Source organism: Festucalex cinctus, chromosome 14 (genome assembly GCF_051991245.1).
Source record: "Festucalex cinctus isolate MCC-2025b chromosome 14, RoL_Fcin_1.0, whole genome shotgun sequence".
Taxonomy (NCBI): Eukaryota; Metazoa; Chordata; class Actinopteri; order Syngnathiformes; family Syngnathidae; genus Festucalex; species Festucalex cinctus.
The window spans coordinates 22,138,617-22,153,050 of record NC_135424.1 but is presented as its reverse complement, the minus strand read 5'-3'; the positions used below and the strand labels follow the sequence as shown (position 1 = coordinate 22,153,050).

Genomic DNA, 14,434 nt, shown 5'->3' with positions numbered 1-14,434 from the left:
ACCTTTTTTAAATATCGCCAACCTCCCCACAATATCGTGATAATTATCGTATCGTTAGCGACATAACGTGATATCGTATCGTGATATTTGGATATCGTTACATCCCTAATATTAATACAGTCAGGGGGAGACAAACAAAAACTGTAGAATATGAAGTTATTACTAAGATCAAAACATGAAACAAGATACTTATTTTACAAAAATATTATAAAGCTTACACAAATATAAAGTCCTGAGTCCTTTCCCAATAGCTAACAGTGTCTTAACTTCATTCTCAAAAAAAACAAAACAAAAATTAACGTACCCACATTTGTGTATATCCCATTGACAAGAAGTAGAAAATTCCTCATGTATTTTTCCCCCTCCGATGAATAATCAATGAAGCCAAACAATATATTTTTAAAACAGAGAGAAAGACGTGGTTCCATAATTCATCCATTTTCTTAACCGCTTGCTCCTCACAAGGGTCACTAGAGCCTATCACAGCCGGGCAGTAGGCGGGGTACACCCTGAACTGGTTGCAAGTCAATTGCAGGGCACACAGAGACGAACACCCATTCACACACACAAGCACACCTAGGAACAATTCAGAGCACCCAATTAACCTGCCATGCATGTCTTTGGAATGTGAGAGGAGACCAGAGTACCCGGAGAAGACCCGGGCAGGCACGTGGAGAACATGCAAACTCCACCCAGGAAGGCCGGAACCTGGACTTGAACTTGCGTCCTCAGTACTGGGAGGCAGACGTGCTAATCAGTCATCCACCGTGCCGCCCTGGTTCTATAATATCAAAAATAAAATTAGAAACATTGTTCCAAAACTTCACAGACTGGACAATCCCAAAACAAAAACATTTTCAGAAGAACCTTCACAAAAAGGTGAATGTCTCTTTTTGAACCACGATTAAAAACAACTTTACATGAATAACATTTGTGAATTAATTCGAATGAAATCTAAACATTTAGAAGGTAAGTTGTAGATGTTTTTCAGAACATGGTTCTTGAGAAAATTACAATATACCATCCATCCATTTTCGGACCCGATTATTCCTAACAAGGGTTGTGAAGGTGCTGGAGCCTCGGCAGTAGGTGGAGTACACCCTGAACTGGTTGCCAGCCAACCCAGGATAAAATTATTCCAATAAATAAAAATATATGAAACAGACAACACCTTTCTGAAACAGTTTACTAAATCTTAGCATTTAGGATAAAAGAAAATCGTACCAATTTCAAATTTTGTTGGATCTACAGGCAAAAACCCAAGACGAGTCCGGACATTCGGACAGTGTACTGTTTGGCTGTAGGCCAAAAAAGCGAGCAAGCGATGGTGGTGGAGGGGAGACAGAGTGAGAGAGAAAGAGCAAGCAAGCAGAGGGAGAGATAGTGACGCTTGCATGGTGACTGCTTGTGTGATCAATTCTGCACGAGATAGCAGCCCGAACGGTCCATAATTCAGGCTGCTCCAGGGCCTGGCTAGGTCTACCAAATCTTTACTTAAATCTGCAGCCCAAAATAAACAGCGCCCCCTGGTGGCCAACCGGGAAACTTCCCGGTCGTCCAGATGGGCAGTCCGGGCCTGTTCCCAACAATATGATTGGCGGAGCCAGGAGACGCTGCTCTTTCTTCCAAAGATCCAGGCCAAGTATTTTAATGGTTTTCATGCATTTTTTTTTTTTTTAAGTAACAACCTTGTTTTGAAAATGTATGAAGTAAAAAGTACAAATACTCATGTTAAAATGTAATGGATACAAGTCAAAAATAGTCTAAAATAAATACTCAAGAAAGTGAAAAGTACTGATAAAAACTACTCAAGTACTTGTATTTCGTTACTTCCCACCTCTGACTCAGTATGTATTTAGATATGTATATTTTAAAAAAGGCTTCCAGAGAAAACAATCATCGGACATGATTCCTTAATTGGCCGCAAATACCGATTCTGATTTTGAGTGGCTGTGCAGAAACTCAAGAAAAAATTAGGAATTACAAAATAATTTCAGGATAAGAATTGCAGTAACGATTTCTTCAGATATTCTGCTTTGTGTGTATGGTGTGTGTGCAGTTCAAATTGTGGATTGTCATGGTAGTGAAGCTAGGTAAAAAGCAGGAGTTGCCTTGGATTAGTCAGCATCGCGGTTGTCTCTCTATAGACACCATTTGATTGACTAGTCCAGTGTCCAGAGTGTAGTCCGCCTTTCTCGAAGTCTGCAGCAATTTTGTTTTATTCATTGTCAGTTTCAATTTAAGCAAAAGTGAAACGAAACATCTTATTTAAATCATAACATAGGCCTACAGCATTGTTCAAACGTTGGTCGCAAACGTCACAAAACGTGATGTAAAAAAAATTCGTCACCCTCTTAATTAAAATAATTGCATGTCTTTTTTTTGGCAAAAATTATTTTTGATGCCAATGGTTCAATTATTTGTATTTCCTTGAAAAAATGACTTTAGGCGATTATTTTAAGAAGGCATCGATTTTGAACACATTAAAGTAGCCGAATATTTTTAGAAAAAATAAAATGAAGACACTAAATGAGTTACTGTGGAATATGAAGATATTAGTGAGGTCAAAACATGGCGGAAGAGGAACAAAAATAACTTATATAACAAGGACTCATACTCATGAGATTTTTTTTTAATAGGCGCCCCTGGCACAGGCAAGTAAAACAATATCTACCGTTCATAGTTGCAGAAATGCGAGACTGATTGTACTGTTCCCGTTTGCACACAGAGGCCGCGCGAGATGTGACTACGGCTACGCCAGTTTCGTTTGACTATCTGGTAACTGACAGCGGCGAAACCTGACAGGACTTTCCCAGTGTTGTTAGTGAATAGCCGCTACTACGCTAACGGGCGGACGGGAAGAAGCCGCAGAAGGGATCAGCAGTGGCAGAGGAGTGACAGTCCGGAGGTAGTCCGATAGATTTAGTTCTATTGAGTGTGTCAACGCTTACTACCAAAACCAAGAGGGGACGGGAAGGGGAAAGTAAGGAAAAATGGCGGCCGCGGCCTCGCCAGGCTCCGGTTCGTCCACCCCCTCGGACTGGATTGTACTCAGAGACGGCTGCCTGCGTTGCGACGAGGAAGGCCTGCGAAGCCTTTCATACCACCCGGCCCTCAACGCTATCTTAGCAGTCACCAGCAAAGGGGGTATTAAAGTAATTGACGGCACTTCAGGGGCGATTCTCCAGTCCTCTGCGCAGCACGGTAAGCACCGGGACTCTTTTGCTGAAGTCGGACAGCCGCATTTAGCCTCCGATTGTCAACACGACGTAGGCTGGGAGTTTGATCAGCTTGCTAACGCTATCCGTACTAGCAGTTGTTTTGGGGCCTAATAATGACATTATTTAAACACGATTGTTACTTTAATACACACACCGACTGCATTGATATGTTTGACACAATGCGGGAGCGGTTGCTTCCATACCGACAATGTTTACCAAATTGCTGGCTGGCTCTTCATATTCATGACACATTGAGGAGGAAAGCTAACAGCTAGTTGATTGACTTAGCTTGTTAACAGCGCAACCTTCTACATCAGTGTGTTTTGTCAATAAAGGGCGCAACATCGCGTTGTGTCTCATGTAGAAACACACCGGAAAAAACTCAGCAAGACAAAGTGGTAGACTGTCTGAAATTGAATAATCGCGCTGACTCTAAACAGCTGTACTCGCATCATTTCACACCTCCATGTGCACTGTCATTGACTGTTCAGCAATTAATTTGTCGGCATTGCGGAAACTATGACACTGTCAGTTAATGGACGAACCACAATAGTCTAGAACCCATCTTGTAGAGTTGACACAAAGATGAAAACTCTGCTTAGCTTACACTGTCTCAAATTTTTAGAGGAAAATGGCACCATTTTGGGGGGTGTATATAGCCCTCGACTGTCTATAATAATATCCATTTTAAACATTTAAGATTTTTTTTTTTTAATAAAACATTTTGACTCCTGGATGTCAACCTTAACCCAAAATGTGCAATTGGATTTGGAATATATTAGTGAAATAGTTGTCGACAGATTGTGTTTACTTATTCCCATAGTGCTATGTATGCACCCAAGAGAAATAGGTTGTTGCCACTTGTTGAAGTGATCAAATTTAACATCTGTTATAACTTCCATTAGGATGCTGTAGGCGTGAACATGCTTTAGTTCTTGAAGCAAGTTTGAAGAAGGTGATGAAGCTTCATTGTTTCTTAAAGTGACCCTGGCTGGGAGATGCGAAAGCAAAAGAGAAAGCGCCATATAAATCTAATGTAGGGCTGCTTGATTATGGAGAAAATATGAATCACGATTAATTTGGTAATAATTGAAAGTTTTATTGCTACAAAAGAAGAAAATGTTTAAACATGTAAAGCATGTTAATATAAATACATTTCTTTGAAACGCTATAATTATGCAAGTTCCTTTAGGAACAACCAAACAAGATTGATTAAATTACTGTAGTCATTTTAAAATAAAAAAATGAGCAAATATGTAAATTTAAACTATTCCAAATTAATATTAACTTATTCACTGCCTTTGACAAGTATACTTGTCAATTGTATTTTTTAGAGTGGTGCTAAATGGGGGCGAATCTGATTATGCTCCACTGTAAATATCAAACTTGGAAACAATTTTACTGATGCCCAACCACCGGTAGATGACATCATTGCCCCATTTTATACGAAATAAACACAGTTTCAGAGTCCATGGGAGAAATGGCTGTATTTTGGCAAACCTACATTTTTCTACTGTCAATTATAAAAGAACGGGACGGGGCAAAAAGTAGGGAGTCTATTCTGTCATTTGGTAGATTCGGTTTATATATAATTATTGAATGTAACATCACGTGAGTATTGAAAATTTAATAATTTTCTAAAATGGCTGGCAGTGAATGAGTTTAATAATCTTTTATTTTTGTTTCCAAGAAAACTGAGGTTGTTTAAATCAGAATTATTCTGGAAAAAAATACTTAGTTGATGTTGCACTAAAACTTGAGTTCTATTTCATTCCTGGGTGAGAAAAAAAAAATCTGCAGCTCCAACCGACACTGTCACAATGCTCCCAGCGTTGGAGAACCGTTATAAGAACACAATTCTTTTGATCCGCGGGGAAGAGCGTAAACGGCTAACGCCATGTTATGCGAACAGCACGGGATAAGAAAATAGGAACTGACATGGCTCTTAGAGACCTTTTGCACGTGATGTCACAGCCTTCATGGGAACACCTCCACCAGCACGCTGGACGGCAAAATAACACTTGCATCCATTTAAGCCCTTGAAACTCAAAGCGTGTGTACTGTAGTCCATATCTATCTAATTGGTTATCTTCTAAAATATCATATCTTGCTGTGCAGTAACTTGTATTGATAGACAAGGGTGTAAAGTTGTAAACCAAACTTGGCTTTTTATCACATACCTGCTGATGAGCCCAAAAAGTATTCACGGAATGGATTTGCAGCTATAATTTTTTACAGTGTTATTAGATCACTGCTCATATATTTTACTGGCAAACGTACACTAACAAAGACTGTAAACAGAGGTGTCGAATTACAACAACGTGTTTCAAATCACTTTAACGAGCCAAATAATTACCGTCCAAACCACAGACAGACTTCACTATTAGTTCCATATGAGTTCAATATAGGGCAGAATGTGTAAAAAAAAAAATGAAAAAAATGGGACATTCTAAAACACTTGATGAAAAAAAAAAAAAAAAAAAAAAAAGCTTAGCATGGCTTTAAGCAACCAACATATGTCAATCAAGATTCATGCGATTGGTCATAGTTTTCTCACATTAAATCACGTTGTTTTTTTGTTTTTTAATACATTACGCACTTTTAGACGGCCTGCTCAATCAAATTGAGGCTGAGGTGGTACCATCCTGACAGAAGCTTTCACATGTAGATGAAAAATCTAGTTCCAGGTTTACCAACAAGACAACCAGGTGCCCGACAGCCAGCGAGCGCCATTGTGAAAAATGCACAATAGAGACTAGAAACATTTTGCATTTGCACTGTGTATGAAACATTACCTTCATGGTTTCACATGAAACTCACCACGAGTGCTCAAATGGAGCACATCATATCTCATTCATTTTGGCCACATCTCAGAGTCAACGGCTAGCAGTCCTCACTGGACAGCTTCCTCCGGTCACTAAAGCCGCCATACCCGAAATTGGAGCCATGACCATGGGCATGGGCTGCGTGCTGCGGCTGGCTAGAGCTCTTATTTAAGTGGAAGGCTCGGCTGCGACCCGCAACATTTGTTTTTATTACAATCATTAAAAAAAATCATCCACTACTACATACATAGTCAAGTCATCTTTATTTATATAGCGCTTTAAAATAGCCTTATCTGTCACAAAGAGCTTTACAGAAAGACAAAAAAAACAAAATATAACATGAAACATTAACAGCAATACAACCACAACAAATCAACATTCTTCATTCCTACATACGCTTTGATGTTTAAGCAGTTCTAGATGAAAGAGGACAGAATCAGTCTCTTTTCAGCAATTGATCAGGGACATGATTGCAACATGCATGACGCCACGTCTGCTACAAGCTAAGTTTGCATACAAGCTAGCTCATAAACAAGATACCACGATTATCGATATATTAGTCAGGAAACAAGTCCATGATAAAGCTACTCAAGACATAAACTTGTGTTTTGTTTTGTTTTTTCAATGGCAAAAGTCTTCTTCAGAGAGTAATTTAGTGCATTTTTTTAAACAAATACAAATGTCTTCTTAAGAACTTTCTGTGAAAAAATTTGTGTCTTTCTTAAACACTATTGTCGTACAACATGCCAGTCAGTTACATAGTCAGTTGTTTCATTTGATAAATTTTGAATTCAATTTTACAAAGTGTATAGTGCAAAACTAGTGAAGTGAGTAAGAGGAGCGACCAGCGGGGCCTCACCCAACCCGGCGGGTGTAGGTGTGGGTGTAACTCCCCCCCCCCCCCCCACACACACACACACACACACCCGCCCCCCACCCCACCCATCTGGCACCACGATAGGCGGACAGGGCCAGCGCAGCAGGGCTACTGGACAGCCCACTGGCCACCGGAGCCCGCCCGGGGTGCCAGGAGTTCTACCGGAGTGGGGAGGCCTCAAACCCCCGCCCGGCCCCCGGAGCCCGACGCCCGGGCCGGGGAGGGAGCCCCAGGCTAGATAATGTGTTTTAAAATGTTACAATTGAAGTTATAATACACATTTTTTTCATAGAAATTTATGCAAAAATGAATCACTTGCTGGACAGATAAATGTCTTACCCAAGCAAAAGTAAGCTCATGTTTTTATTAAAAAAAAAAAAAAAAAAGAGCACCATGTATGATTTGAGTTCCCAGCCACTGATGGAATATGTAGGAATGGTAAAAAATGATAGATGTGATGACTCAAGTGCATGAATTTAGCCTTGATTTCCTCTTACAAAGTTTGAATTGTATAAAATGTGTTTATGGCATTGGCGATGGCTGGAGCGCACCACCCTGCCTGCGCATGCGAAACGGTTGCTCCGTGATCTGTTTCTTCTTCGGTACAATAAAGTGTTTTTTTTTTTGTAAAGAAGCTTTTTCTTCTTCGGTTGCTGATTCAGGTCTTTTTGGTGCACTGCTGTTGATATTACACCTCCATATTGGCGCAACACTGCAACTGCACGTTAAAACACGTTGCTGCCAAGCTCAGTCAGTCACTCAGGCTGGAGGTGGCGAGCAAATTAGGTGGAGGTGGTAGCCTCCCAATTTTGTACATAGGAAAAACCCTGCTTAAGTGTGCCATGCCACTTGAGCACTCCACGGTCAGGTTTACTTGAAGACATTTTTACACTGAGGCCAGAACAAGCGTTATTGGGATTGGACAGTAGTCCAAATACATAACTGAAAAGTTACAGCATCAAATGTATTGTATATAGCAGTTTATTGCCGTATTTTATCTGTGTAATGCCACCCTGATTATGTTCTGTTTTCCTCTGCTGCTTTTCTAGTTAAACCCGGCGGTCGCGTCAGATGTCAGTACTTTCCTGCTGTGGATAAGGTGCTTTTTGTTGACGACTATGCAGTAGGATGCAGGAAGGACCTAAATGGCATCCTGCTGTTGGACACAGCCCTCCAACCTCCAGTGACCAAACCCGAGGATCTGGTTCAGATGGAGCTTCCTGTCACTGAGGTACAAGGATGTGACTTCTTACACAGCCAACTCGCTCGTCTTAGATTAACACTGTTTAAGTGTTAAATCTAACACTAGAAGTGTTCATATGTGTTCACACCAATGAGTACTCAGGCGCGGCTCGATAGCGCTCACTACCTATAGAATCCGACAGACAGGCAAGGAAACAAACAAAGACTAAATATACAACTGACCAGCATGCTGACTGTAATTGTTGTAATTAGTGGCAGTCCTGGTTGTTATAAGACAGGACATTAGATGCAGGTGCTAAAGATTTTGCATTTCTGTGTTGTACTGTTTCTGTTTTACTTGTGCTTTTATTGTATTTGAGGATAGACTTGCTTCAGGTCTTATCTTTGCTATGATCTTTTTACATGCTTGTCGTATCCATACAGCCATGCTGACATCAGTGTTGTAAAGTGAAACAAATGTCATTGTCAGTATTGAAACGCTATAAAAGTGTTGCGACAGTGTGTGAACAGAGGTGTATTTTTTTTTCTTTCTTTTTCAGACCTACATGTCTTTATGATTGCAAACCCATGTTCCTTGCTTGCTATGTTACATGTGCTCACGAAGCAAGAGAAAATTGTGGCCACAGTAAGAAATCAAATCTGTATTGTTTTGACCATATGTGCTTTGTCTACTTAGGCCCAACATCTGCTGTCAGCCTGCCAGGAAAAGATTGACATTTCTAATACAAAGGGCTACGAACTCTTTATCGTACAGCTAAAAGAAGGCCTGAAGAATACCTCACATGAGACAGCAGCCAATCACAAAGTGGCCAAGGTTGGTGTCAGCTTCATTCAACTTCCTGCTCTGTTGTATCACAGGAGTTCGGTTCAGCATGAGAGTAAAAGTCTTGCCAATCCAGAATTGCTTAATTTCATGGTAATCATGCAATGATCTATCAGTAGTGTCAAAGTCCGGTCTTCGAGAGCCGAAGTCATGTTTGAGAGGTTTCCCTTGTTCAACACAGCTGATTCAAATGATCAGTTCATCAACAAGCTCTGCAGGTGCCTGATAATGATCCTGATCATCGCCATCATCATCAGGTGTGTTGGAGTAGGGAAACCTCAAAAACATGCAGGACCCCAGCCCTCGAGGACCGGACTTTGACATTCGTTATCTAAATGGTATTTACCTTTACCAAAAACTGAAGACTCCCACACGGCTGCTGTTGTGAGTACCAATACCTTGAAATATGGTTAGGGTATCGGTACTCGTCCCTAGTTGGAATAGTTAAACTATGTATGGGGTGGGAAGATTTCATTGAAGAACTACATTGTTTACATCACAATGCAGGTGTAAATGAATCAATGAATACATGTTAATCATTTACTAAATAAAAGATAATGACACCTGTGAAACGAGAAGAACAAAACCATTGACTTTGTAATTTGTCATTTTCTTCCATGTTTATATAGTACATTTGTATGCATAGTAATCTTATTTTTTTCAATAATCCTGAAATTCTATTGTCTTTTCCCTCCTCCTCTTTCTCTCAGTGGGCGACAGTAACCTTCCAGCTTCCTCACCATGTGCTGAAGCTGGTTGCCAGTGCCATTGTCAGTGAGCTCAAGAAGATCAACCAGAACATTGCTGCCTTGTCTGTGGCCTCATCCATCATGGACAGACTTTCCTACCTCTTGTCAAGCGCCCGACCTGAGCTGGGGGTAGGGCCTGGGCGCTCTGTAGATAGGTGAGTAATCTGCAAAAGAAAGAACAAACTCGGGTGGCGTGGGGGTGGCCTTGGTGCTGCCGCGGCCTGGGGGATTCCGGGGGGGCGGTGCTCGCTTTGCTGGGCCGCGGTTGACGACTTCTTTCTTTGGTGGCGGTCCTTATACATGCCAGATCCATCGCACCAGCATCCACTGAAACTCAAACAGAATTCGCCTCTCCCTCCCGCAGCTCGTTGAATCAGTGGGTGCTGGTGTCTGTGGATCTCACTTTGCTTTACCTATCCTTCCCTCCTTCCTCTCTTTAGTTTTTCCTCTGGTCACTTGAGATCTCAATTTATTGGAAGTTTGAGGTTTCTGGGGTTGGCATAAGACTCTGGTTTTGTAACCACACAGGAGGGGTTTGGTTGGTGCTGGATTTCACTTTGATGGACTAGATGTACTGGTTTCTATGGATCTCACTCTGCCTCATCGATCCTTCCCTCCTTCCTTTTTCCTCTAGTCTATTGAGATCTCGTTAATTTGTTGGAATTTAGAGGCTTCTGGGGTTGGCGTAAGACCTTGTTTTTGTAACCATGGGGAAGGCAGGAAGTGTTTGATCGGTGCTGGATTTCACTTTGATTTATCTTTCTTTTCTTTTTATCTTTTCTGACCTTTTCTCTGGTCTCCTGACCATTTGAACCTCACGACTCTGGGGAGACTGAAGTACCTGGTTAAGGTGAAGGGTAATGGGATTTTTATAAGGTTTTAGGTGAATTAATGAGTATAAATTTATACATATTTGCACGCGCACGCACGCACATATACGCACGCACGCAAACGCACGCACACATACACAGGGGGAAAAAAAGAAAGAACAAACTCCTCTATTAACCATTTGGGAGCTTTTGGTCAAACTAGCATGAGAAGAATTTCTGCTCTGTCTAACAAAAGTTAGCTTCTTTGTGTAATATTTTGGCATTGATAAGTACAATATACAGCATATTGTACTTATCAATGCCAAAATATTACACTTAATTACCTTCATTTGTATTACACTATGATTCCATACTGTAAGTTACTTTTATTTTTACTTTCTTTTTGCTCTACCTCAACCATAAGAACATTCTAAAAATCATTAAAGTGACTGACATAAATTGTTGAACATCACTCCTGGTGGGAACGTAAATCGGCTGGCACATTGAGATCTTCTCCTTTTGGCTAAACTCCTACTTCGCCACGACAGGCCGATTCAAAGTCTGCATCACTGCAGGCATTGCACTGATCCTCCAGCCGATCTTGTGCTCAATTCTTCCTTCACTTGTGAACAAGACCCCAAGATTCTTGAACTCCTCTACTTGGGGCAGGATCTTATCCCTGATCTGGAGATTGCATCACACCCTGCTCCGATAAAGGAAGTACGGTCTGAGACGTGGAGGTTCTGATTCTCATCCCAACTGCTTTACACTGTTCTACGAACCATCACTCCAGTGATAGCTGAAGATCACGGCTTGATAAAGCCATCAGAACCACAGCAGTGCCACCTAATCAGAGAGGTAATGAACAGAATCATTGCAGAAAGGAAGCTTTTGGTGGAGTTCAAATTCCTCAATGGAAAGGAAACCACTTTACTGCCGGGCTAGGGCTGGGCAATAAATGTAGTTAATTCGATATATCGTCATTATAAAAAATCGAATCGTTGAAAATTTGTTAAATCGTGAAATCGAGTTTTGTCTTCTGGATTAGAAAAAGCTGTTGTTCTTATGTTCTGTTATATCCAAATGCTTTTATGTGTTGTAATTTTGCACAAGTGGCAGAAAGCTGGATGGGTGGTTTACAAGACATGTTTACAATAGCTACCGACTACTTAATTGTGGCATTTAAGCACAAACTATGAATGTTAAGTTTATATTAAAACTAATCTAGAATTAGTATACGTTACTAATGTCTGAACATTTTGCACACAAATTATTTTTGAATAAGTGAAACCTTTAAATAAACGTTTGTTGGATGTATTAGATTAAAATCGTAATCGTCCTGAATGACTGCAAAAATCGAGATTTTATTTTTTGGCCATATCGCCCAGCCCTACTGCCGGCATTGCAGACCAAGCTTTGGCACCAGTTGCACAGGGATTAAAAGGCCTGTATTAGGGGTTCCAGTAACCCATACTCCCAGAAGACCCTCCACAGCCATGAAGGGCAAGATTGAACACCTCCAAACCCGCAAATCGCATAAACTGTAGCCTGGTTGGGTAAACTCCCATGCAACTCCAGGATCATGCTAAACCCTGCTAAGTGTGTAGACCTGATGTGGAACAGCACACTGCCCATTCTCAATCTGAATTTCAAATTCCTGGTAAAATCTCTTTACCAGAAGTCCCACAGTTCTGATCAGAATTTCCTTTTTGCCGTTCTGAATAGCCCTACCAAACTTTTTGAACAGCGTTTGTGCCTCAGACAGTAACCTCCAAAGTCACATTCTGCTTATAGCCTGCCTTTATGCATCAGACACTACTGGGCTCCCACAGTTAAAAAAAAAAAAAAAAAAAAAGTCAGAAAGGGCCCCTACTTCAGCTTGGTAGTAGCCTTCCTGGAAATAGACAGATTTATAATTGTGATTCACTCAAGGGAGTTCTCCACAATATCAAATCTGAGACTGCTCCACTGTTGCGCTTGGGAAAGGCGCGGGACATTCTGTACAATGCTTTGAGCTGGTTGGACGATGCGTCAACTGTGCACGTCTACCAAACTTTTGTTTTGATCATTGACGGCAATGGATGTGGATGTCGTCATAGGGAAAAAAAAGAAAAAAAAAAGTATGAACATCTTTTCTAGCTAAAAATGCACAAAGTGCCTCTTGCTGTTCTTCTTCAGAAAGGAAACTGAGCAATATAGTGAGGACCGTATTAATTGCAGCATCCATGCAGTCGTCCACCGGTGTCACCACTTAGGTTTGTTTGTTTGACATGGACTCAGCGCAAGTTGTTTTTGTCATAACTGCATATCCCGTCCCCAAGCACAATGTTTCTTTGTAATTGGCCAAAACCACCCATGGTTCGTATCGGTGAAAGTGAGTGGGCTCTGTACAAGATGGATTCTCGGGCGTTTGTGAACTTACAAGTGCAGCATGAGTTCAGCTTGCAGAGCAAGGTTAGCACTCTACAGCCCTGTCAACCAACTGGTTCGTGGATTACCGCCTTACGGCTGCATCTCCGGTCGGCCGCCTGAAATGATGGAGACATGGTACATCACTCGCCTTAACATCCCTTGCTTCCTCCGGGATGCGGTCAGAGTTCTGCTGGTGATCAGGGTGTGGTGCTGCCTTGCCTAAATTCCACTGGGAAAGGCTCCAGCTTACCTGTGACCCCGAACTGTATGAGGGGTAGAACATTAGTGAATGAATAATTCAGCAGTATGTTCAGGTCCTTGGCATTGTTTCTTTCTATACACTGTCAGCTTGAATCAAGTGTACTTTGCAGCATTTCCTGTAAATGAGATCGTATTATGATGCTGCTTATGTTCCCTGTAGATCTTTAATGTACAGCGAGGCCAACAGGAGGGAGACGTTTACATCATGGCCACATGCTGGGTACAGGTGGGCTCAACCTGATCCGATGGCTCAGGCAGGGTTTTACCACCAGGTGGGTTCAGAAACTTTACAGTTATCACTTCTGTGATTAACACCTCTTTTTGCTCAATTAATCGTAAATGGTGGTTTATGGTACCAGTACAAGATGATGCTGACCTTTTAAAGTTTATTTAACATGAGCAGAAAATATATGAAACACACTGATCTCATCAAGTCATGTCTGAAGTCACTGAATTGGTAGTACAGCCGTGCAAGTGATTATAAACTACCTTGACCCTCTTTCTCTTTCCATAGCCTGCTTCATCCGGGGATGACAGAGCCATGTGTTTTACCTGTAGTGTATGTCTGGTATGTTGGGAACCAACAGATGAGCCGTGGTGAGTGTATACGTTGACTACAGAATTTATTTGACCACGTCGGTGTTGAAGTGTGTTCTCTACACACACAACATTGTGTGTATGTATGCAATTTAGCATGTCTCCTCTATCCCTAGGTCTGAACATGAGCGACACTCCCCTAATTGTCCATTTGTAAAGGGTGAGCACACACAAAATGTTCCCTTGTCAGTGACATTGGCAACCAGTCCTGCTCAGTTTCCCAACAGTCCTGACAGCTCAGACAAAATTGCCTGCTACGGCTTTGGCAGCTGCCCACAGTTCTTGGCTGTGGCAACAAAGAGAGGCAAGATCTGTATTTGGGATGTCTCCAAAATGATGAAGGTCAGATTATTCATCGTATCATCCGTGCTGTGCCTTGGCTGAAGAGTTTCAGTCAAAAATGTTTGTATTGGATGCTCGTACCTATAAGTGTGCTATTGTAAACAGGTGCACCTGAAGTTTGACATTAACCCATATGACCCTGCCATCCTGAGGCAACTGATACTGTGTGGTGGTGAGCACAGCCAGCAGACGCTGACAGAGTCTCGGAGACCCACTTTGGCCTGGCTTGAGGAGTCGTCTTCTTGCTCAGACTTGCCCAAGCTTGAGGGAGACAGGTGAGCCCACATTTCTAGAATGTTAAAGTTTTGAATTTAC

At 41.6% G+C, this 14,434-nt stretch overlaps 1 protein-coding gene across 3 annotated transcripts in view; it reads left to right on the top strand.

Annotated features, from left to right (window-relative positions):
• Positions 1 to 2,769: 2,769 nt before the first annotated feature.
• Positions 2,770 to 14,434, top strand: part of birc6 (baculoviral IAP repeat containing 6) — a 94,795-nt gene continuing 83,130 nt past the window's right edge. For all 3 annotated transcript variants that reach the window (XM_077494419.1, XM_077494418.1, XM_077494417.1), the window contains exons 1-8: positions 2,770 to 3,204; positions 7,973 to 8,154; positions 8,803 to 8,940; positions 9,660 to 9,853; positions 13,341 to 13,452; positions 13,695 to 13,777; positions 13,894 to 14,119; positions 14,225 to 14,394. In XM_077494419.1, the coding sequence (XP_077350545.1) occupies positions 2,994 to 3,204; positions 7,973 to 8,154; positions 8,803 to 8,940; positions 9,660 to 9,853; positions 13,341 to 13,452; positions 13,695 to 13,777; positions 13,894 to 14,119; positions 14,225 to 14,394 (1,316 nt within the window). In that variant the 5' untranslated portion in view covers positions 2,770 to 2,993. The remainder of the gene's footprint in view (positions 3,205 to 7,972; positions 8,155 to 8,802; positions 8,941 to 9,659; positions 9,854 to 13,340; positions 13,453 to 13,694; positions 13,778 to 13,893; positions 14,120 to 14,224; positions 14,395 to 14,434) is intronic.